This window comes from Serinus canaria, chromosome 15 (assembly GCF_022539315.1).
Source record: "Serinus canaria isolate serCan28SL12 chromosome 15, serCan2020, whole genome shotgun sequence".
NCBI lineage: Eukaryota > Metazoa > Chordata > Aves > Passeriformes > Fringillidae > Serinus > Serinus canaria.
In genome coordinates this window covers 10,134,642-10,157,282 of record NC_066329.1, presented here as the reverse complement: position 1 = coordinate 10,157,282, position 22,641 = coordinate 10,134,642, and the positions used below count along the sequence as shown (strand labels likewise).

Sequence of the window (22,641 nt, the reverse complement as noted above, 5' to 3'; positions counted from 1 at the left end):
CAGTGAACTAAGTGGTTGTGGAGGAGGAGAGGCCATGGGAGAGATCCTGGTTCCCTCAGCCATGTGACAACAGGAGCAGAGTCATCATTTCAAAGTAAAGCCAAGTGAAATCAGCACAGAAAATAGTGTTTATTTGCAGCAGTGTTCGTGTGGTCCAAGTGAACTCAGCACTGGGGTCCCCCCTCACATCCACCCCTCTGGGGGGTGACTTCCAGGGTAGTTGACAAGCAGGGATGTTTCTAGCCAAGGTCACACCACTGTTGGAAAGTCTGAGGTGATGACTGAAGTGATTTCAGGATATTCAGAGCAGATGGAATGAGCTGCTTCAAGGCCTGAGGGACACTGAGCACACCTGAGAGGTGAGGTACATCACTATCACCCAGGTGCCAGAGGAGAAGTGCAGTTCCAACACACACATTTAAACAAAAGCAACAGTATTTATAGAAAACCTTTGAGAACTTGAGTTTAATAAACCGAGAAACGTCAGCTTGCACTTCACAGTTGTACAAAACCATACAGAAACCACCTGCAAAAAGACATGAGCTAGCTAGGAAAAACAACCAAAAAAAAAAAAACAACCAAAAAACCTGGTCCTCAACAACAGCACATCCAGCTTCATGGGAAACAAAAATTACCACCTAAGGATCAGCTCCTGACACTTAAAAAGAATCAGCTCAATGTCCTTTACAAATACACCATATAAAAAACAGGTCAACTGGAGCAGAACAGGAACTGGATACATATATATGTATATCTGTGTATCTACATATACACACATATGTATAGAAACTCTCCCAATACTAAAAGAGGCCATTGTGGTGAAGTTGGAGCATCTGCTGTTGGATTCTGCATGGAAGGAGATGACAGTCCCTGCGTGCGTGGGTTTGGGTGAAGAATGGGGCTGTTGGCAGAGAGAATGTCTGCAATCCCAATCTGAGCTGACCAGTGGAGCTTGCTGAGGTCCTCCCATGGCATCTCATTCGTTAATGAAAGAGAAAATTGTTGGAAAGTACTCCAAAAAACTCCATGTGGCATCCGAGCCATGCAGGAAATATTTCCCCCCTCGTTACCCTCAATATGAGGGATCACATTAACGCCATTTCACCAGAACAAAAGTGTAACTCTTTGCTCTTAGAGGAAAAAAATAAAATCAAAAAAACCAAAAAACCACCACCTGGATTTGTGCCATCCTCCACTGATCCCGAGGAATGCAGCAGTCCAGTATTTACACGGGATTGGGACGGGCGTTCTCTCCTTGCAAAGCTTAAGGACACAACATGGCTTCCAGAAAGGCATTTCACATTGGACCAGACCTGCTGAGTGCACAACCCTCGTTCACTTTTTCAGGAGCATCTTGGCAAAATCAGCATTGGACATCTTTTTAGGCTCTGCAGGGGGCTCAGAGGATGCTGCTGGTGAGTTCTGGACCATCCCATTCTCAGCCTTGGCCACGGGGTTGCTCTGACGCTGCAGCGCCCGGGGCACCATGGAGAGCTGTGTCCTTCCCTTCCCTCGCCTGGAAGGGAAAAAATTCCCATTAAAAACACTCTTTTAGCTTGGGGGAACAACAAGGACTTGTTTGCCATGAGGAATGCCCATTTCAGTATCACTCCTGTCATTTGTTTCAGGGATAAAGCTTTTCATGGGCGTCTTTGAAGCACCCCTGGGTTCTGGTGGACAAAAACTGCCCTACAGTCCCCAGGGCTGAAGCTCTGTTTATCCACAGGAGCTCATCCAATACAGGAGCACTAAAAGATGAAGGAGCAGCTTTAATGTTTGCTAGGAACAATGGCTGCTTCTCCAGAGGGAGAGGATCTGGAGGTTACTAGGGATCAGTGCCAACATCAGATCCAAGGGGATGGCCAGTGCCTCATCCTCTCATTGCTACAGAGCTGTTTCTGTGGGTAAAGAGGGAAAATCTGCTTTTCTTCAGCAATCCAACAACCCATTTTTTATGGTGCAGTACCTTTTAAATGTTCTTTCAGATCCACAGGGTCCTGCACTGATTTGGGTTGGAAGAGGCCTTGAAGATCACCCAAGTTAGACCCTCTGCCATAGGCAGGGATGCCTTCTATCCAAGCTGCTCCAGTCCCATCCAACCCAGCCTTGGACACTTCCAGGGATCCGGGGCCAGCCACAGCTTCTCTGGGCAACCTATGCCAGGAGCGCCCCACCCTCACAGGGATTCCTTCCCAATATCCCACCTAACCTTGCTCTCTGACAGTAGGAAGCCCATCCCCCTTGCCCATATAAAAAAACCCCTCTCCCTCCTTTTCCTAAACCCCCATATTCCAGCTAAGAGTCCTTCAGCATATAAAGAAACACAGCATTTCCTTTCCAGGCAGTGCCAGGCACCCCTCCCTCAGGCCCTCCCTGACTCACGCTCCATAGCTCTGCCGTGGCAGGGGCAGGGGGGCATAGCTGGGGCCGGGCCGTTCCGGAAGCTTCCGGAGCGGGGGGTTGCTGATCATCACCTTGATGACGTGGTCCTTCACTGTCAGCCCATCCATCTTCAGCACAGCCTGAGAGGCCTGGGCTTCATTCTCATATTCCACATAAGCCAGGCCCTAAATTAAGAAAATAAAAAACCTACATTAGGTTTTAGTGCTTCTGTAACAGCTGATGAGGAATTTGTAAATTAAAAGAAACTCAACATGGCTCAGTCCCAATGTTCATCACTCCCAATCATCATCCTCCTTACAACCACCTGTATTTCTTGTCTCTCACTCCTGATGTTAGAAAAAGTATTAAAAAAGGAAAGAACCACTCTAAAAATGCTATTAAAGCAAATATAATGAGGTACCACTGCAGGCTCACACAGAGAAGGGCATCACCTCTCCCTGCTGTTACTCTTTTAAATGACATTCAAAGCCTTAAGCTGCATTTTTCGGATTATCCAGTTTCACAAGAGAGGCATCAGGTTTTACATAACTTTGCCAAAATACATTTATTTGTGGTTTACACACAATCCCAGCTCAAACTAAGCTCAGAACAAGGGCTGAGGTTCCCAAGAGCACTCATTACAAGGTGTGCACACCACAGGAACTTCACCTGAGGGCAAGCAAATTCAATTTAAATCCGTGAACAGCATTCCCAGGATGTCCCTGTGGACAGGACCCACCACACAGACACAGCCCAGGTGTCAGAGAGAATTTTGGCAGAGCAGTAGCTAGCTCAGAATCCCTCTCTTAACAAGGAGTCATTTACTGAGGGATGGAAATAATGAGCCCTGTCAGAGAGGGGGCTCATTTTTCACTGGCAATTCCCTTCCTGCAGCAGATGTTAGGAACAAAAGCTTCAGGAAATTGAGGAAAGGATGGAAATTGACTGCACCAGGTAAACCAAATTTAGCCAGTTATTTAAAAACCAATCCTCTACAGAGTTGCCTGTTTTTACAATACTGAAAGTGCTGTAAACATTTCCCCCTCATCCCATTCTCCTCATGCAATTTCAGAAGTATTTTGGAAAAATTCCTTTTGGTTTTCTGCACACAGGTACACTAGGCTGTATAAATCCAAGCTTTTCCACAAGTATTAATACAACACCACACTGGCACCTTAATAAACCCAACATTTTTGTCTCCAGACTCCATGACAAGCTTCTTTTTGAAGGATTCCTTAAAACCAGGAGTATGTTAAGGATGCCTACCTTGGGTTTTCCAGCTCTGTTGGTGACCAGTCGAATGTCCTTCACATTCCCATGGGCTTTACACACCTCCTCCAGTTCCTCCTTAGTGCAGGAAAATGGCAAACCAGATATAAAGAGTTTGTGTTTCTCCAGGGTGGTGCTGTACCTGAACACCTGAAGGAACAAAAAGGATGTTGGTTCACAAACCAGCCAGAAATCTCAAGGATTTCACACCCCAAAAAGTAATATAAAACTGCTTCAAAGCCATCAATGGTGTTTTGGAAAACATTTGCATATAAACACCAAGGACTTTCAACTAAATGCTACTAAACCCCTTCCCAATGAGGACAGACACTGAGAATCATAAAATATCCTGAGCTGGAAGGGATCCAGAAGGATCAGAGCCCAATTCCTATAATAATGTATTTATAATATTGCCTTCTTACTCAGTTATCACTATGGAAACATTGAATTTTACTGTGCAGGAACTCCAGAATGCAGAAATCCCCTGATTACACAACTGAGTTCTAGTACAGAACATCTCCAGCCAGGGGATTGGGTAACAAATGCTGACCAAGAAAGCTCTTCAGAGGTTGAACCTGGGGAGGTCCCACCACTAAACCGCTCAGATCAGCAGATTTCTGCAAACCTTGAGTAAATTATGTCAGTCCTGGTGTGTGGCAACGTAACAGAAGATGCAAAAAGTCCCAAAAAAAGAGCTTGAAGCACAACATGAATTAATTGGACACAACGGATTCCACCAACTCCCTTCCCCACATCCACTGTCCAACAGGAACCACCAAAACTTTACCTTAAAGTCAGGATTCTTGTTCTTGTCAACACAAGGAGACACAAACATGGGCCTGCCCTCCACGGCCGTGCGATCCAAGGCCAGGGCCTGCCGAGCAGCCTCCTCCTCCCTGAACTGCACGTAGCAGTAGCCCCGGAAGATGCCCTTGTTGTTGAACACTGCTCGGACCTCCACGACCTCCCCACAGCTCGCAAAGAGCTCCCTCAGCTTGGTTTCAGGCTCTGCCATGGTGTAGGAGAGGTTGCTGACAAACACAGTGACTTTATCCTTGCTGCTGTCGTGGAACACTTTGGGGATGTCCTTGCGGCTGGTGGACGCCTTTTCCTTTGGGGCTGCGGGGCCATCGGGCTTCTCACTCCTCCCAAAAAGCCCAGTCTCCACCTCCATGTCCTCTTCAGGGAGCACCCCATCACCCTCTCCCCTGAGCCTCTTGCTGGGCAGCTCTGATGGATGGGATTGAAAGAAAAAAATTACCCCATTTACCCCTTGTTAGAAAAAATTACCCCATTCCCTTCCCCACTGAAACTCCTCTACCCTCCATTCCTACTGTGGAGCTTGGAAACGGCACATGGAAGCACAAATACAATGACAGGTCTTAAAGACACCACAAAAAAAACCTCCCTCAGGTTTTAAAGAACAAATAACAACAGATTATTCCACCAAGACAGCTTTAGATGAAAGCAACTGGAATATTTGTTCCTTTGTTCAGCCAGTCATAACTGACAGTTGCTGATTCACGTTCTTTTCTTTGTCTAATGGCTCTTTATGTAAAAAAAAAAAAGATATCTAAAAGCTCACAAAAATCCCAGGGGCAACAACCTATTAAAGTCTTCTGTTCCCACCTCCAAGAAGCTGCTACAATTCTGAATAACCTAATTTAGACACACGGCTCAGTATCATAGGATGAGTCAGAAAAATTACTTTAAAGGAAAACTAAGGAAGAAAAAAACCAAAATCACAATATCCATAATGAGAAACCCCAAGAAAACTCTGGAAGTTCTTATAAACCTGTTTTTCTCTTGGTATAAAACCATTTAGCCTTGTTTGCATTTCACTCCCACACTGAACACTTCCCAGGAGAAAGCAGCCCTGGAAAGACACCAGTGCTGGCAATTCCTCAGCTCCCTCTACCACAAGACAACCAATAACCCTGTTGCCAGGGCTCTGAAGTTTCAATTTAATTTTATTTTTACCTTCTTCTTGTCCCCATTCACCCTCATCATCCTCATCTGCTTTGCGCTTGTCCCCAGTCCTGGTTTTTTTGGCTTTTTTGGAAGCTTTCTTCTCTGCCCTTGCTTGCTTTCTCTGCTCAGCTCTCTCCTCCTCCTGCTTTGCCAGAGCAGCTTCTTTCTCAGCAGCCTAAAACACAGAAGATTTATTTCTTTTTTTTCCACACTGGCTGCAGATTGCAGAGCATTTTCCAGAGCACTGAGCCCAGAGGGTTTTCTCCCAACCAGCACTAACGGGGACATCATTTAAAGCTCATCCCAATTCTTTGCTCTCACAGCTTTCCTGGAGGGCACATCACTCTTGTGGCCATCCAAGAGGCAAAAGGAGAAAGATAAAAAGCAGCAAGAGGTTGTTCATCATAGTTTTAAAGTAAAAATCAATAGTTCTAGGGCGTGAAGGCATTTCAGGCTTATCTGGGGGGGAAGCCACATTAAAAAATGTGACATTCAGAGGCATGGACTTTATTTAGGTGTATAAAATGCTTTGGTAGCTCACAGAAAGTTCTGACCTTTGCTCTTTGCTCATTCACTCGAGCCAATCTGTTCTCAGTTTTCTGAACAGCTGCATCCCAGTCTTCCAGTGTTCCTAAAGGATAAAATTAAAAATAAAATTTAAAAGGCTTTTATTTAGCTTCCTCATAATTCAAAGATACCATTCTGGAAAAATAAGAGTCGCCGAGTTCATGGCACTAGCTGTTCATATTTAACATTACACATGAAAATTCTATTTATAACAACTAGCCTGCAAGGTAAAAAAAAAATAAAAAAAAACAAGAGCCAAGCAGAGCAGAAACCTCTCATTAATAATGCAAGACTCCAAAAAGGCATGGAAAAATCCAGTGATTTCAGAAAAGGAAGGAAGAAAAGAGCTGTCTGTGGATTTGACAGCAGTGAAAAGTGAGACTTCAGTGGAGCACAAAACACAGGATGAAAAGCCTGTGTGCCACTTCTGCCTAACCAGGCTAAGAGATGCAGTAATTAATTACCTTCTGCCAGCCACTGAGTCACCTTCTGTTAATTAATTACCTCCTGCCTGTCACTCAGTGACCTGCTGTCACTTAGTCACCCCCTGGCAGTGCCCAGGTACCTTCTATCCTCTCCAGGGTGAGCAGCACCTCGCAGACGTGCTCGGGGTAGTCACTGGTGCACTGCACTGCCCGGTGCAGGGCCTTCCTGCAGTGCTGGGTGTCCCCATGGGCCCTGCAGGAGGGGACAGGACACTGAGGGGACAAACCACACACAATTCCAGTCATGCAAACATTTCCTCTCCTTCCCCAGCTGCTGTGACACTCCTGGAAGCCACAGCAGAGCCACCCCAAGAAGCTTGAAGGTGTTTTGTAAACCCAGACAAAACACATTTGTTCTAAACTGTTTTCTCCCACAGAAGAGGTAACTAAAAAGTGAATTATTACCTTTCCAGGTTGTAATATTCCAGCCACATGTTGGCATATTTGGCATTTCCTTTAGTCATGATGTTGTCCCAGAGCTCCCTGGCTTTCTGCATGTTGTTACACAAGCGGGCCTGCAACGGAGCATCCAAAATATCCTTCAGCATTCTTTGTACAACATCATTAACCCCAAACCAACACCCCACAGGTGCTGCAGACAGACCCAGCAAGACACATCTGAGCCTTGCAGTGGTCAAAATAAACACCTGACACAATCCTACTGCTGAATCATCCTTCCCTGCCCACCTCTCCCATTAGTCTTGGCTCTAGCTCCCACATCCATTTGATTTTGGTCATTATAAAAGAAATTACAGAGCTGTTTCTGAATTTTTCCTTTTGTTTCTGATGAATGTACCTAATAACATGTCAGACTGAAAACTTGGTTTGTGTTTAAGAAGAGGAGCAGGGGAAGAGGGGAAATGGATTGGGAAAGGAATGCATTGCACAGTTGGAATGTTAAAACGTTTTATTTTAAATCCATTTTATCAGGTTCAGCAATTTAAATACAGCAGCTAGAAACATCACCTCAACTCTTGCCCAGTTCTGCATGATGGTGCAGGATGGATCTCCACTTTCACTGAACCCTAGGAAGAAAAACAAGGGCTGTTTGTTGCACTTGGCTCTCAGAAATAAAAGTGTTTATAAAACAGGTCCCACAAGGAGATGAAATCTTTATCTGCAGCTTTCTAGAATGTTCAACATTCTTGAAGACAAACATTGTGTGGAGAACTGGTCTTATAAAAATGATTTTGAAGAGGAGAATATACTACTTGAGATGATTTCACTTACTTTCTTCCACTTCTTGTTTCAAGTACTCCACAGCTCGTGCAAACGCAGAGCGCAGCTCCTCCAGCTCCTTACTGGAGTCTGCAGGGAAAAAAAGAAAGAAAAGCCTTAAAATAATAATTCAGTTTTCATTTCCCACCCAACAAAACTATTTCCTTAACACCCACAATGAATTTATTGGGTAGCAAAGGGAGATTAAATTTATTATTCCTCGGTGTTATTATCGCTTAAGTTTATGATTTTATAATGCGTAAAACTCACTACATGAATAATTTTAAAATTTATCAAAAATATAAGGCAGGGCATTTTTGCAATAGCAAACCAACCAAATTCCTATTTTTAACAGACATTAAATGGCCAGAAAATAATTTCTGTGAAAGATGAAAATGCTGTTAATTTTCTTTAAGAATGTAATATCCAAGAAGTACAAAGAAAAAGAGTATAGATATTTATTCTGTATTCATCATACAGACCTTGTGTAAAATCCACCCTTCTCCTCAGGTAATCCAGGTAGGCCTGCCAGATCTCTACATAGTCTGTGGCTTGAATAAAACCTGCATTCAGAGCTTTTTCAAACATTTCTGAAATAAAAATGGGGAAAAAACCAGTTACTTCCCATGTAGTGTCAAAATTAGCAAGCTGCAATGACAGCACAAAGAAATACCTACAGAAACACCACTGATTTCTAGGAAAAGAAATCCTACACAATAAATTGGTTTGAGAAGTGAACTTAAAGGAAGCTGAATTGAGGAATACTCATTCCAAGCTGTTCACTGCTTGCTCAGGGTGAAGCTGCTCAACCAAAGCAGCTTTGCCCTTGCAGGACCTGCTGCCCGTGGCAGCAGCAGGATGAGAAGAGATCCTGCAAGTCCCATTGGTCCCAGGCTGTTTGGAGTGCAGAGAGCAGCTCTGAACTGCAATTGCTGGTTCTTTCCTCACCAGAAATGATGCTGTGCTCAACCCTGTGCCTCTCCATGGCCAGCAGGTACCTAATCCACAGCCCAACAGTCCAGGGGCAGTTCCTGACAGCGCGGTCGTGAGCGGACAAAACCAATTCCTTCACCTTCAGCTGCCTGTCCTGGAAGAATCACACAAGAAAAGTGAAGCTCCTGTCAGCCACAGAGACCACCTGAGACAAACCTCAGCTTATAAAGAGCCAACAGCTAAACCCCAGCACTTTCATTTTATATTCAAAAAGGTCAGATGGGTATTTTAAATTCTGTATTCCTAAAAACCCAGTGGCACCTTCCAGTGAGGAAGAGCATGCTCAGGAAAGAACTACCAGGCCAGTGAGGTGTCTTCTGCCAAAGAAATAAATATAATAAAGGCACTGAGTGAATTCCCAACTGTTCCTAGAATGTCAAGGATACAAAGAAGGAGCACACCCAGCCTATTTGTGGAGGTGTTGTTCCACCTGCAACCTGCTGTGTCCAGCTGGGAAGAGAAAGAGATGATGGAAAAACTGAGCCTGGATAAGCTCCTGCAGGGAGGCAGCCCTGATCCCTTAATCCAGCCACCTTCTGTCCTGCCTCTGGAGCTCAGCATCAGCTTCAAACTGCACTAACAAACCCCCCTGGAAACAGGGGCTGAACATCTGGGTTTGCTTCAGTGCCCACACCCTGTTATTCTGCAGAGAAAACACAGCTAGAGCAGAGAAAAAGAGAGAAATGCTCACAAGAGCAATAAATACATCTCTAAAAACAGGAGGAAACCAAAGGTGAGGTGAAAATCTGTTTCTGGAAGATTTACAGAATAAAGAACAGGACTGAAGTAGAACTTAATGGCTGTTTATCAGCAACTGAGATTAAAAAGATACAAACAAAAGTAAAGACAAGAAAACAAATCTGCAAACATTCCTGGGTTTATTTCCTTACCAAATACTGGTTGTAGCGTGCCCAGAGGTCTGGGACAAGGCAGTTCTCAGCCAGAGCTCTCTCATAGATCAACTGAATCCGAGCTGGGTCACCTGCTTTCATTTCAAAATCAATGTAAGCTTGGTATTCTGCCAGCTTTGGGGTTTCAGCACCCAGCTGGAAAACAACCAGGGAGACACAACATCAAACTCTTCAACAAAGCAAGACTTCAACAGTTCAGCTGCTCCTCAGAGCAGCTCTTGTGCAAGATTTCACACAAGAGATTTGTCTCTGTATCAGCAGCTGTTGATTTTCATACATCTCTGAATGAGCCTGAAATCTGTCAGATCCTGGGTTTATTCCCCTTAACCCAATCCTGAAAAAGACACCCAGAGTCCTCATGTGCACCTCAGGGTGGTGTGGCACACTCAATTTTCATCATTTCCAGTATATAATTGTCAGTACACCCACTGCTGACAAAGTCCCCCAGCTGGGGACTAGAAAAATACTACATTTGGGAAAAAAAAAATCCCCAAATCCCCTCAAAGCAATTCCCTCTTAGTTTTGAAGGAAGGTTTAAGTGCCAGCATTACCAGTGCCTCCTCGTAGGGTTTACACTTCTCCAGCTGCTGTAGAGCTTTTTTGTAGTTCTTTATTGTTGTTTCTGGAATGGGCTCTTCTGACCACTCCTCATATTCAGCATATGAAGCCTCCATGTCTATTAAAACATGAAATCCCATCAATAATGCACTTATGAAACTAAAAATTCAGATTTCCACCTATGTTCGGTTCTAAGACAAATTCCTAGTTTTATTTATATAATATTAATAATTTATTTGGAACAAATATTTAAATTTTTACTCTCTTTTGGTCCTTGCTGTCACACTGCTGCATTCTTAAAGGATTCAGACATTTCATCTCACACAGTGTCCTATAACAAACTCAGGCAAGTTGTATTAAAGCTGCTCAATTGGAATTAGAAAACCAAAGTGGCAAAATTTTCCCCAAGGCTTTAGAGAAAAGAGAATCCAAATTCTTTCCAGATGGAAATGAAGTCAAAAGAACTGGGCTTAACTTTCTCCCACGAGCAAAAAAAGGAACTCAAGGAGCTTAAAGCAGGAACTAGACAAGGCAGAATTCCAACAATCCAGGAGGCAGATATTTCTCCCTACCAAGGGTTTTATGCAGCAATCACAGCTGAACTAATTTTTAAGTCACAATTTGTGCTCCTTGCTTGCACTTTGAACATCCTCAAACTCCCAACCCGGTGACCCGAGTTCCAACAACTCAGAACATTCCTGATCCAGAGGGATCTCTGCCTCATCCAAGAGAGCACAAGACCTCCAGCTGCACTTGGTGTGGCTGTGCCAGGAGAATCCTGATGCCTGGAGCATCCCCCAGCTGCTCCAGGCCCTGTGTCCCAGCACTGCAGCCCTTACCCAGCAGCGGGATCCCCAGCTGGCGCCGGAAGAGCGTGTGGATCTTCTCGAGCTGGCTGCACAGCACCTGCTGCTGCTCTGGGGATGGAATGCTGCCAGGAGCTGGCTGCAAGCAAAAAAAAAAAAAAAAAAAACAGGGAAATTCAATCCATCCTCTCCAGTCCATCCAGCTGATGGGCATGAGAGGGAATTGTTTATGAGCTGAGGGAACTGAGATCCAAGTGAATACATGATCCTTGAAGGGCACACATGGCCAAGCTGCATCTCGGTCACTGGTGGGAAAGATAAAACTTGGGAATTGCTGCCCTTGGAAAATGGATAAATGGGAAAAGCATTCCTGACTGAAAGTTGACACAAGCACAGGGAAATGATCACCTGAGAACAAGAAACCAGCAGGTGACTGTGCCATTTCACAACCCCACCGTGCTGCCAAAGAGGGTTTCAGTAAATCCCTGGGGTGTGGGGAGAGGATCTAAAACTTCCAGCCTTAATTGTGTTTGGGAATGAAAGAACATCCTCCTGTTACTCCTTTGTTTGGGGCTGAAAAGGACCTTTTAAGACCAAATAGTTCCCACTGCCACCCTGAGCAGGGATATCTTTAAATTTCCATCTCTTATGTAGCAAATTATCAAATATAAGGAAATATTCCCATTCTGGCTATCCTGGAAAGGTGACTTTTGCAGATATCAAACTGTACTTTCCAGGGATAAAATACCCTCAGCCAAAAGTCTGTGGATAAAATACCATCCTCCACAAATTGTGGAATAATGAATGAATTAAAAGCTGAACAATCTAGGAATTTAAACTTGGTTGACTCTGTGCAAAAACAGCCACAGATTGTTGTATAATAATGGAACATTTCAATTTAAAGCTGTTCTTGGCACCTCAGTCAGCAGCAGAGCCAAACTTTGCTCCTTGATTCAAGATGATTTTAGGATTTTACAGAAACACAAATCCATTACTTTATCAGCCAAACCCACAGAATGGTTTTCCTGGAGCACAGGGCTGGTTTCTACAGCTGGGAAAAAAAAAAACCAACTGGGATGTGACAGGGAGGAGACAACTCCAGGTGATTCCAGGAGCTGCACCACAGCTTTTTTGGGATGGGAGCAAAGGAATGGGCTCACCTGTGCTGTTTCCAGGATGGCATTCTCAAATTCCCTGTAGGCCTCCCAGAGTGCCGTGCCCTTGGTCACGTGCAGCCCCACGGCCGTCAGAGCCCGCTCGAAGATGGACCGGACCCTCTCGATGCCTCCCTCCTGCCCAATGCCCCCAATGGAATACTGGGCATATTCCAGCCAAATTTCAGGACCTAAACAAGGTTAGGAGAACCTGGTGATTTGATTTTTTCAAAAATAATAACGAGGAAATGCAGCTCTGCTTTCCCAAATAACTGATGTGCTGCATATAAATAGGAAAACACGTGGCTATCTTCTTTTTTTATCCTAAAAAGTTAAAATATTTGCATTTATGCTGTTGGTTCAGCAGCAGCAGCCCCAGTTTCCTTCTGAATGGTGTCACTCCTGGAATTTTGCTGACAGGGACCAGCGCTGCCTGTCACCTCTGCCACACAAACCACACCAAGATGCCTGAACAGCAAATTCCCGTTTCCTGAGCTGGGACCACAGAGCTGTCACACTCTGGAATAATTCAGATTAAAGCAGCTCCTCCTCCTCTTTCCAAACTCCTGAACTTCCCTGATCAGTAACTCCTGAAGCAGCTGAATCCTGCAGGTGAAGGAGAGATGGGAGAAGAGCACTGGCTGCCTGGCACTATTCCCACCAATACCAAATTCCATTTAAGGATCCCCAGGTTGGGACTGCCCTGGCTTCCAGAGGTGCCCCCAAACCCCAAATACAATCCAGCAGATCCACAGGATAATTCCTTCTTCTCCACTCCTTCTTCCTGAAGGATCACCAACACCAGGTAACGTCACTGATGTGACTTTCTGTACACAGCTTTTGAGAGGGATTTACCTCCATATTCCCTCCACTTCTTCAGGCTTTGTTTTTCCAGCTCTTTACCCTAGTTCCCAAAGAACTCAGGGATTTATCCCCAAAATTTTAAGCTACAGGTGCAGCACCTCCTGAGGAATAGAGACCAGACACCACATCCTTCCCTTGCAGCACTTCACACTCAGATTTTAGAAATTAATTTGAAATTTTGACCCAATTTCTTCACTACAACAGAAACAGGAGAATTCCCTACAAAGCCAAATCTGGATGCAACAAAACCCATTTTATAACGTTTTTGGATGACTTACAGATGTAATCTTTGACAGCTCTTTCAAACAGCTCATAAACCTTCTCTCTCTCAGAGATCTCTGAGGCCATTTTTATCTCATCCTTCAACCAGTCCAGCCAGATTTCTGAAAGGAAAACATTTAGAACACATCATTAATATTCAGAAATAATAAGTTATGTCCACTTGGTGAGTTTTTAGCAACAGACTTAAAACAAAGGAGGGGGAGCAAGGCAAAGAGACGAATTTTAACCTCCACAATTCCTAATTAATTTCAAATAAAAGTTGGGCAGAGACCTCTTAAATTGGTGCTAAACAAGCACTTTTTTACTACAGGGAGAAGTTGGAATTTCTCAGACTTTGAAAATCATCCCATTCCACCTCCTGCCATGGGCAGGGACACCTTCCACTATCCCAGGGTGCTCCAAGCCCTTCCAGCCTGGCCTTGGGCACTTCCAGGGATCCAGGGGCAGCCACAGGTTCTCTGGGCACCCTGTGCCATCCCTTTCCAAGAATAAAATCCCACAGCCTCTGCAATATTTCCATCACCTCTGAGTTATGAGCAAAAAGAGATATCCCTACAATTTCCACCAACAGGGAATTTTCTTTGCTGCCTGCCTATGAAATTTTTAGCAGGAATTCGCTGAGCTCTGGATCACATTCCCAGATTGAGGGTGCTGAAAACTGGCCTAAATGTCTTATTTCACTGCTGAAGCCTCTTGCACAGGCGATGCTTCACCTGTGGAGAGGATGCTCGGTACCTTCAGTCAGGGGGAAGAGCTCGCTCATCTTCTGCCGAGCTCTGCGGAGCTTCACCAGCTCTCCCTCCTGCCGGAGCAGCTTGATCAGATCCAAGTGACAGTTGTAATCAAAAGCATTGATGGAGAGCTTAAAAAAAAAAAAAAATCCATTTTAAAAGCCGTGTTGAGTGATGGACGCGAAGAAGTCAGAAAACAAATGATACAATTCTCGCGGTGCGATCACAGAGCCAGACAACGCAGAGTTTTTTCAGATTTAACTTTAGCCCTGACACAGCCCGGCCACTCCCTCGGGTCCCGCCACAGAATTATGCTTTATTTTTTTTTAAGGCAATAAAAACCCGCGGGCAGCCGGCTCAGATTTCTCAATGAACACAAACTGCTTACTAGGACTTCCCTCCTCTCAAAAAAAAAATCCCAAGCTGGTCAATTTCCACCTCAGACTCCAAACATTCACGGCATAAAATCAATGAATATCCCGACTCGGAGAAAACTCATAAGGAGCAGGGAAATTCACACCCTGACAGTTCCCAGCACCGAACTGCCGGGGCAGCCACGGATTATCCCCGTTCCCGCCACACCCGCTGCCCCGCCGGGCCCACCTGCTCCTCCAGCCGCTGGATCTCGGCCTCGTTCTCCTTCTCCTCATCCTCGCCGTCCCCAGACGAGTCCGAGTCGCCCTCATCGTCCGAATCCCCGCCCGACTCGGGGTCTCCCTCCGGCAGCCGCTTCTCCTCCTCAGCCGCCGCCTCAGCTCCCGCCGCCGCCATCTTATGCAGCTCCGCTCGCCGCCCGCCGCGCTCCGCCAGCCGCCGTGGCTGCCCCCGCGCCGCCCGTCCCGCTGCTCCGCCCCACCACCGGCCGAACCGGGCGGGAAGAACCTGGATCCTCAGCCCGCCCCGCCCCGCGCTCGCCCGCGCACCGGGGCCGTGTTGCGCCGAGTGCGGCCGCGGCGCGACCCTTTGTCTTCTGGTCCGTGGCGCAGGCAGCGCTGCGGGCACCCCGCTGTGTGGCCATCAGGGGGCCTCCGAGAGGGTCCGTAGCGTGCGCGGCGCCGTTCGCCCGCCATGTTGAGTGTGGCGCCGCGTGCCGCACACGAGCCGTCCGTCGCGATGGAAACCCTGGCACGACTGAAAGGCAGTTTCATTTTTTTCAGTTTTCGTTTATTTATTTACTGATCGGTGCGGCCGCAGCGCGGCCTCCAACGCTCGCGCCGTCTGGACGGCCAACGTATGACCGGGGTGAAACGCGAGCTCCGGAGGCGAAGGGGCGTGGCCGGGGCGTGTCTGGGGGCGTGGCCAACACCGAAGTTATAAAAGGGAGGCGGACACCGCCCCTCCCCTCAGTCAAGATGGCGGCGCTGAGGGCGGCGGGGGCGGCGCTGCTGCGGCCCCGGGCCGGGCCGGCCCCGGCCGTGCTGGGCTACCACAAGAAGGTGAGGGGCAAGCGTGACACGGGGAGGGGCGGGGGAGCGCGGGGTGACCCTCGCTGACGCTGTGTCTTGGCAGGTGGTGGATCACTACGAGAACCCGCGCAACGTCGGCTCCCTCGACCGCAATGCCAAGAACGTGGGCACCGGCCTGGTGGGCGCCCCGGCCTGCGGCGACGTCATGAAGCTGCAGGTGACCTTGGGGACCCGTTGGCACCTGGTGGGGTCACACGGGGCTATTGCCAGGGTCAGAGCTGCCCCTGTCCCCTCATGGGCTTCCCTCATGCCCGCCCTTCCCGTGCCCTGTGCCCAGGGCAGGGCCAGGCCCGATCCCCGCGGGCCTGGCTGGGGGGGACCTGACTGAGCTGAACCGGGCTCTGAAGTGTCCCCAAAATGCTCCCGCAGGTGGAAGTGGACGAGAACGGCAAGATCGTGGACGCTCGCTTCAAAACGTTCGGCTGCGGCTCAGCCATCGCCTCCAGCTCGCTGGCCACGGAGTGGGTCAAAGGGAAAACGGTGAGGGAGCTCCGTGAGGCTGCAGGGCTTCCCACGTGCCTGTGTTCTCTGTTGGGATCACGTAGAAAGTGCTCTCCAGGGAGTCCCTGCACTGCCCTGTGCTATATTAGTGACTGCCAGCACTGTCAGGGTTTCAGTTGAAGGGCAGTAATTGTCTTTTTCAACAACCATCAAAGAATCATTAAGGTTGGAAAAGCCCTCTAAGAACATCAAGTCCAACCATTCCCCCAGCACTGGCAGCTCCATGACTCACCGTGTCCCCAAGTGCCACATCCACACGGAACAATGCCACCAGGAAATTACTTTGTGTCTTATGGAATGAGCAAAACCAGGCTGATGGAAGAAATTTTAATTATAGACAACCTTTAGATCATTTCTGCCAGCAGCAAATGCACCTCAGTGTTGTGATAGAGGATCAGACTTGAAACAGGCCAAGTGAGGACAGTGTGTGACACTGATATGTCAGTCAGACATGGCTTAATTCCCACATCCCTCACTGCCCTGGGCAGCTGAGAGGATCTCCCCTGTGGATTCTGCTGGCTCTGGAGCATTAAACCTTCTTAGCAAACACAAACAGCAGGGCCCTTGACCACCTCTGCTGTGTTTCAGGTTGATGAAGCGCTGAAAATCAAGAACACAGATATTGCCAAGGAACTCTGCCTTCCCCCTGTCAAACTGCACTGCTCCAGTAAGTAAAAACCCTGCATCTCACATACTCTGGAAATAGCACAGATGCTTCTGGATGCTGTTTTCCAAACAGTTTCTGCACAATGTTGTCCTTAAGAGAAAGTCTGTTCAGATTTCAGGGTTAATTCAAGAATTTTCAGATCACTTAAACATTTAGAGCCTGTAGCTCAGCAGACTGATAATAAACAATCAGATTCTGAATTGTGTTATTATCTGAGGTTATATTACATGAAATCAGCATCGTAGGAATTCAGTATTTTAGGAATTCCATTCAGATTCTACTCCTCAGACCAGTCAATGCTGCTGGTCTTGTTTGCTCACCGCTGCCTGCTTTTGTTTTTACTTCATCCTTTGTTTTAAAAGCTCTTGAATTGTCCTTAAAATGCTTTTTTTTTTTGCTTTGCAGTGCTGGCTGAAGACGCCATCAAGGCTGCCTTGGCCGATTACAAACTGAAGCAGGATCCAAAGAGAGAATCCGACAAAAAAGCCGACAATGCCTGAACCGCCTGCGCAGCTTCCCCTGCTCAGTCCCTCCTCACTCTGCAGTGCAATTCCCGAGCTGTTGTAGGACCCTGTGCACTACTCGAGCTGTAAGATACGCACAAGTTACGCACAACGTGTCCCTGTGGTTCCAGCCACCCCGTAGTGCTCACGTGGATGGGGGCTGCTGTCCCCTTGGGAATGCCGCGGGAAGACTCCGCTCCGGAGACCAAACCCCGCTGTCCGGTACTGGAAGGGCTGCACTTTTCATTTGTATTTTGGGAAGATGTCTAGTTTTGCCTAATATCTTATGGAATTTAGTGGGAAGTGTTGCCCTGGTTTGGATGTGTGTGTGAGAGCTGTGGGGCCGTCCTTGGCTCTGGCTGCGTCAGGGTTGGTTTTGCAATCCGGGGGCAAATTCCTGCTCTTGGAATTCTGGGAACTTTTTGCAGGTGCCAAAGGGAAAAGTGACCAGGAAACACTGGTGGTTTCTGCTCCCATCCTGTCACCACTTAATTTTTGAAGCTTTTGTTTGAGGAACAGCCTGAATTTTGGCGTGTTTTCTCTAAAGATTTCACTTCTTCACTCACCAGGTGCTCTCTTAGAGCTGTAATTCCTGGGCTAGAGGAAGGTATCCTTGGCCAAGGAAGGGGTTTGCAACTGGATGACCTTTATGATCCCTTCCTACCCAAACTACTCCATGATTCTCTAAAGTTCACCCTCAGACTGGAACCCCTGTGGGGAATAGCAGAACTGGCATGCAGAGCTGAGGGGGAGCTCCCAGAGTTCCTCTTTTCTGGAGGAGTATTTCCAAACCGAGCAGACAACACATTGGCAGACTTCACTTTTTAACCTTCTAACCCCCCACAAGACGCATCACTTCCCATTTTTCATACTGAGGGTGTTGTTAAATATTTAAAACCACATTCAAAAAAAAAAAACTGTCTCATTCTGCTCCATCCAGGCACAATATTTGTAATTTTTAACAAAGAGGTCACACGTTGTTGCAAGTTTGTCACTCACATGGTCCCTCTTGTGGTTCCTCAGCTCCTGACACCCTCCAGCCGTGAGGAAAGTGCCTCTCCCTCATGGAGCAATCCTGCTATTTCCAGGTTTAAAAAAAAAAAAAAAACCAAAACAGGGAAACTTCACAGACTCACATCTGCTTTGGGGCAAAATCAGCTCTTTGTGGTGGTACATGCTTCCCAAGGGAAGGTTGTCCTGAGGCAAGGACATAATGGGATAAAACACAGGGATGCAGGGGTGTGCTGCTTTTGGGGCAGAGCAGCCTCACTCACCTTCCAGGTTTCCCTGCTGTCCCCACTGCAGCAGCTGCACCCCAGGGCCGTGGCTGAGTCCCCTCAGCCCCTCCTCAGCCCCACAGCTGTGGGTACAAGATAAAGGTTTCCTGGAAGGGCACGTGATGTGCTGATGTGGGGACTGATAACACCCTGCCCAGGGTTCCACTGGCCCTGGAGTCCAATCCAGATGTGCCCCTGGAGGAGCACAGGGACACGGGGACTGTCCCCTGACCACCCCACGGCTGCAGACACACACGGGAGAGGAGCTGTGCAGAGGAAATGTTTATTTTTAGCTGAAGGGGTTCAGGAAGTGAGGCAAAAATCCAGCTGGGCTCTGGGGTGGAAGAAGGAAAGGAAGGTCCTTGTCCCTAAATCCTCATCCCTCTTTCCCTTGGGTGGCCATGGGCAAAGCTGACCCATGTCCTACAGACCTCCAGCCCTGGTCCCATCCCTTCTCCCAGAGGGACACAGTTCCCAGCCAGGAGCCTGGCATGGACCAGGCTGCTGCTGCTGATTAAAATAACATTTGGGAGGAAGCTGGTGGCACGGAGGGGCAGAGCTGCAACTGGGAAGAAGCACCCCCAGTGCCTGGGGTGGAAGAAGCCCCTTGGGCAGCAGGAGCTGGGGCTGACAGCGTTCCAGTGCTGGGGAAAACCACCAGCTGGCAAATCCCCCCCTATGAGCATCCCATCAGCACCAGGGTCGGGGGAGCTGGGAGGGAATGGGATCTTCATCGGGGCTTCCTCGAGCCACCACGTACGTACGGAGCTTGATCCACCATGTCCATCGTGTGTCCCAAGCCAGCAGCTCCTCAGGCTTGCCCGGGACCGTGTCCCTGCCTCAGATTCCAGAGGGAGCCTGGGAGCCATCCTGGCACACATCAGGGCTCTCCTTGCTTCCTGTGCTCACTGCTTCCTCCGCACCCGGATTTTGGGTGGGGGGCTTGGGTTGCTCATCCCCCAGCTTCTTCTTTCCTTCCTCCTCTTCCTCCTTCTCCTCCTCCTGAGGGGAATTCTGCTCGCTCTGGGCCCCGTTGGCCAGCGGTGCCTTGTGGGGGGATTTGAGGTTCTGGGCAGCAGCCAGGATGTCCGCCTGGAGCTGCCGGCCGCCATCCAGCGGCTCCTCCGCGCCGGCCTCGGGGGCTTTGTCGGGCACCTCGCTGAAGGCCCGCGCTCCCCCTGACTTGTCCCTCTCATCCACGTATTTCTTCTTGGGAAAGGAGGAGGGATAGTAGGCAGAGGCCTTGTGCTTCTGCCGGACGATGACGGCGGCGCAGATGATGAAGAGGAGGACGAAGGACAGCGAGCCCACCACCACCACCAGCAGCAGGTACTCCTTGAAGAAGTCCACCAGCCCGTCCAGCACGCCCGGCGCTGAGCTGTTGGTCACTGTGGTCCCCGGTGCTTCCCCCACGGTGGGGCTGATCCGGGGGGTCACGGGCTGGGCGGGCAGCGTGGCTGATGCCTCATCCCCGTCCCCACTGCCCGCTGTGTCCGGCAGCACCGGGCGGTGCCGGGGCGCCGCCGCCTGAGCCGGGGCTGCCACCAGCAGCACCAAGAGCAGCAACCACGTGCCCATGGCTGAGCCCATTCCCAGGATTCCTGCAGGAGACCTGTGGGATGCAGAGAGGTGGGAGACGCGTTAATAACCCAAGAGAGCGAGCCCCCCAAGCCAGCCCTCACCCGCCTGAATTTCCTTATGGAAGTGGAAAGGCAGCTCCGGTTTTCTTGCCCTGACAGAGCAGGGGGCTCCGTTTGTTTTCCAAGGGCGCAGCTGGAAGCCAGCTGGGTGGGATTGCTCAAGGCCGGGGACCGGGGCTGCTGCCAGCACCCGGCTCCAGACAACGGTCATTTGGCTGATTAGAGAATTCCTGAAAAATGGAGGTTTGCAGTGGAAACTTTGACACAGGCGACGCTACAAAGGGGCTGGGCCCGGCGCAGGAGGCATTTCCCAACCGCCATCCCTGACCGTTAATTCCCAGCTGGAACACAGCTAAAAATAGTTTGGGGCAGGATTTCACCCTGGTGCCACCATGTGCTTGAGTGGAGCCGGGATGGGGTGTGGGACAAAGGGGCAGCCCCAGAGCTGGGGTGCAGGGAACGGGGTCGCAGCTCCCTGAGTGTCCCTGTGAAGGGGACAGGCTGGCTCTGTCCCTGTGCCGTGCTCCTCACCCGGATGGGGCTGGAACTGCCCCATTCCACAGCCCACAGTGTGCTGTAGGACACGCCCATGCGCTTCCCAGCCCGGAGCAATGACCAGGGTGAGCCCCTGGCCAGGCTCTGCACCCCACGGGATTTGGGATTTGGGAGAGGGACGTGACCGTCTCCACCGCGTCGCGAGACATTCCCGAGGGACATCAGCGTGTGCCATGCCACGTAACGCCATCGAGCCATTCCCAGGGCTCTTCCCCTCCACACGGCTCCATGGGGAGGTCTCAGGAAACAGCTCCCCAGGTACATCAGCAGGAACCCCCATGACAATTCCCCAGCCTCAGGCTCCCCAAATCCCAGCCCACATCCTATTTTCCCCCCAAACAAACACAAGCCAGCAGCTCTACAGACCGAGAGGGACTCCAGCAGCAGGATTTGGCTTCCAGGCTCTCTCCTGGCTGCACAATCTGGTTTCCATTAATCCAGTGCAAAGAAAAACGGCAGCAGAGGTGGGAGGTGCCCCGACCCCCAACCCTCCCAGCTCCCCATGGGCACTGCTGCGGCTGTGGGGTCACAGCACTGACCAGCACCAGGAGAATGAAGGGTTTGAGGGGCTGAGATGAGCCCCTTCATCCTCCTCTCCACCCCAGACAGGGGCCCCTCGGCAGGAAAGGGGTCCCGGGATGGGGACGGCACCAATTCCCCGGCAGCCATCAGAGCTGAGGAGCAGCCATGGCCATGGAGCGGCTGAGCAGAGCCCAAAGCAGAGCCAAGAGCAGGGCCTGGCACCACGGGCATTGCCAGCCCTCCACCCCATCCCAATCCCATTCCAGCCCCTTCCTTGCCCACCCCCAGACCCTCAGCTCCTTCCCAGCTCCACTTCCCAACCGCTCCAGAAATTCAGGATTTTGGTGTTGTCCAGACACAGCACGCTCCAATTCCCGCCTGGGAATGCAGCCATGTGGCCGCCTCCATCCCCTGTCCCACCCTGGGGACCATGCCCAGCCCTCACTGCAGCACCCCTGGCTGTGGGACAGCCTGTGCCCTGCTCCAGAGCCCCCCGAAAATTGGGGAGCAGCTTGGCATGTCCAGTGGGATCCTCACCTCGCCCGCAGCTGGCGGGAGGCAGCCAGGAAGACGGGATCTGTCCTACACACCTCGAGCCCCTTTCTGCAGCCTGCTGGGATAGAGCCTCCTCCTTCTCCCTCCTCTCCTCCTCCTTCTCCTCCTCCTCCTACTCCTGCGTCGCAGCCTGGGACCAGCTTGTTCTCATTACGGCCGGGATGGGGAGGGGGTGTGGGAGGCCAGGGAAAGGCAGGCAGCCCCCAGCCCCCTCCCAGATGAAATCCAGCTGGGGCTGGGGGTGTTTCCTGGCTTATCCTGTCAGCAAAGGAGCCACGGTGTCCCCCATCATCAACCCCGGAAGGGGCCACATTTTGGGGTGCAAGTGGGGACGACGGGGTTGCTTTTAATGTTGTTTTTACCCACAAAGGTGGGAGTAAAGCCCATCTGAGGGTCCAAGGGGGACAGTGAGAGAAGTGGGCTCAGTGCCCTGGCATTATTGAGGCAGTGGGGCAAACATGGCTTAGGACCATCCCCTTAATTTCAGAAGAACATTTCCTAAAATCCCAACCTGGAAATGCTCTGGCCTGAGTACCTCTGCCTTGGGGTGCAGGCAGGGACACAGGCAGGGGTCCCCCTGGTTCCCCAGACAAACACAGCAGCTGCTCAGCTCCCCGGGGCCTGGTCTCCAGTCTTGGGGTCTGGGGGCATCTCTTGAGCCCCCCCAAGCTCTCTCTCCCCCTGCCCTGGTCCCCTTGGCCTGGCCTGAGGTTGCTCAAGAGGCTGCAGCAGCTGTGTGACCTCATCCTGTTGCTATTTTCCTC

At 49.6% G+C, this 22,641-nt stretch overlaps 3 protein-coding genes across 4 annotated transcripts; 1 reads left to right on the top strand and 2 right to left on the bottom strand.

Annotated features, from left to right (window-relative positions):
• Positions 1-110: 110 nt before the first annotated feature.
• On the bottom strand, positions 111-15,400 carry SART3 (spliceosome associated factor 3, U4/U6 recycling protein). 2 transcript variants are annotated; one of them, XM_009092412.4, is made up of 19 exons: positions 14,795-15,400; positions 14,196-14,322; positions 13,457-13,561; positions 12,321-12,505; positions 11,194-11,299; positions 10,348-10,472; positions 9,776-9,931; positions 8,841-8,979; positions 8,375-8,482; positions 7,905-7,982; positions 7,641-7,699; positions 7,080-7,189; positions 6,755-6,867; positions 6,177-6,253; positions 5,632-5,797; positions 4,439-4,881; positions 3,649-3,801; positions 2,383-2,567; positions 111-1,516 (listed from the first exon to the last, which is right to left on the bottom strand). In XM_009092412.4, exons 1-19 carry the CDS (start codon positions 14,960-14,962, stop codon positions 1,336-1,338), a joined length of 2,784 nt encoding a protein of 927 aa, XP_009090660.3. In that variant the 5' UTR covers positions 14,963-15,400; the 3' UTR covers positions 111-1,335. The 2 variants fall into 2 exon arrangements, with proteins under 2 accessions (XP_009090660.3, XP_018772210.3); XM_018916665.3 differs by having other exon boundaries at positions 2,475-2,567; positions 14,795-15,399.
• A 72-nt stretch (positions 15,401-15,472) lies between these two features.
• Positions 15,473-17,631, top strand: ISCU (iron-sulfur cluster assembly enzyme). Its single transcript, XM_009092410.4, has 5 exons — positions 15,473-15,627; positions 15,701-15,814; positions 16,027-16,137; positions 16,747-16,825; positions 17,231-17,631. The coding sequence occupies exons 1-5, from the start codon at positions 15,544-15,546 to the stop codon at positions 17,323-17,325; spliced, it is 483 nt and encodes a 160-aa protein (XP_009090658.1). The 5' UTR covers positions 15,473-15,543; the 3' UTR covers positions 17,326-17,631.
• A 1,241-nt stretch (positions 17,632-18,872) lies between these two features.
• Positions 18,873-22,628, bottom strand: TMEM119 (transmembrane protein 119). The gene is made up of 2 exons (XM_050980491.1): positions 21,860-22,628; positions 18,873-20,217 (listed from the first exon to the last, which is right to left on the bottom strand). The coding sequence occupies exon 2, from the start codon at positions 20,193-20,195 to the stop codon at positions 19,446-19,448; it is 750 nt and encodes a 249-aa protein (XP_050836448.1). The 5' UTR covers positions 20,196-20,217; positions 21,860-22,628; the 3' UTR covers positions 18,873-19,445.
• Positions 22,629-22,641: the final 13 nt, after the last annotated feature.

Bases quoted from the DNA above. Each gene is read 5' to 3' on its own strand.
- SART3 (XM_009092412.4), bottom strand. From the start codon at position 14,962: ATGGCGGCGGCGGGAGCTGAGGCGGCGGCTGAGGAGGAGAAGCGGCTG. The intron at 8,483-8,840 runs GTGAGGAAAGAA...TTTTTATTTCAG, and splicing joins TGAGCACAGCATCATTTCTG to AAATGTTTGAAAAAGCTCTG. The intron at 7,983-8,374 runs GTCTGTATGATG...TTTTCCCTGCAG, and splicing joins AAGGGTGGATTTTACACAAG to ACTCCAGTAAGGAGCTGGAG.
- ISCU (XM_009092410.4), top strand. From the start codon at position 15,544: ATGGCGGCGCTGAGGGCGGCGGGGGCGGCGCTGCTGCGGCCCCGGGCC. The intron at 15,628-15,700 runs GTGAGGGGCAAG...GTGTCTTGGCAG, and splicing joins TGCTGGGCTACCACAAGAAG to GTGGTGGATCACTACGAGAA. The intron at 16,138-16,746 runs GTGAGGGAGCTC...GCTGTGTTTCAG, and splicing joins AGTGGGTCAAAGGGAAAACG to GTTGATGAAGCGCTGAAAAT.
- TMEM119 (XM_050980491.1), bottom strand. From the start codon at position 20,195: ATGGGCTCAGCCATGGGCACGTGGTTGCTGCTCTTGGTGCTGCTGGTG.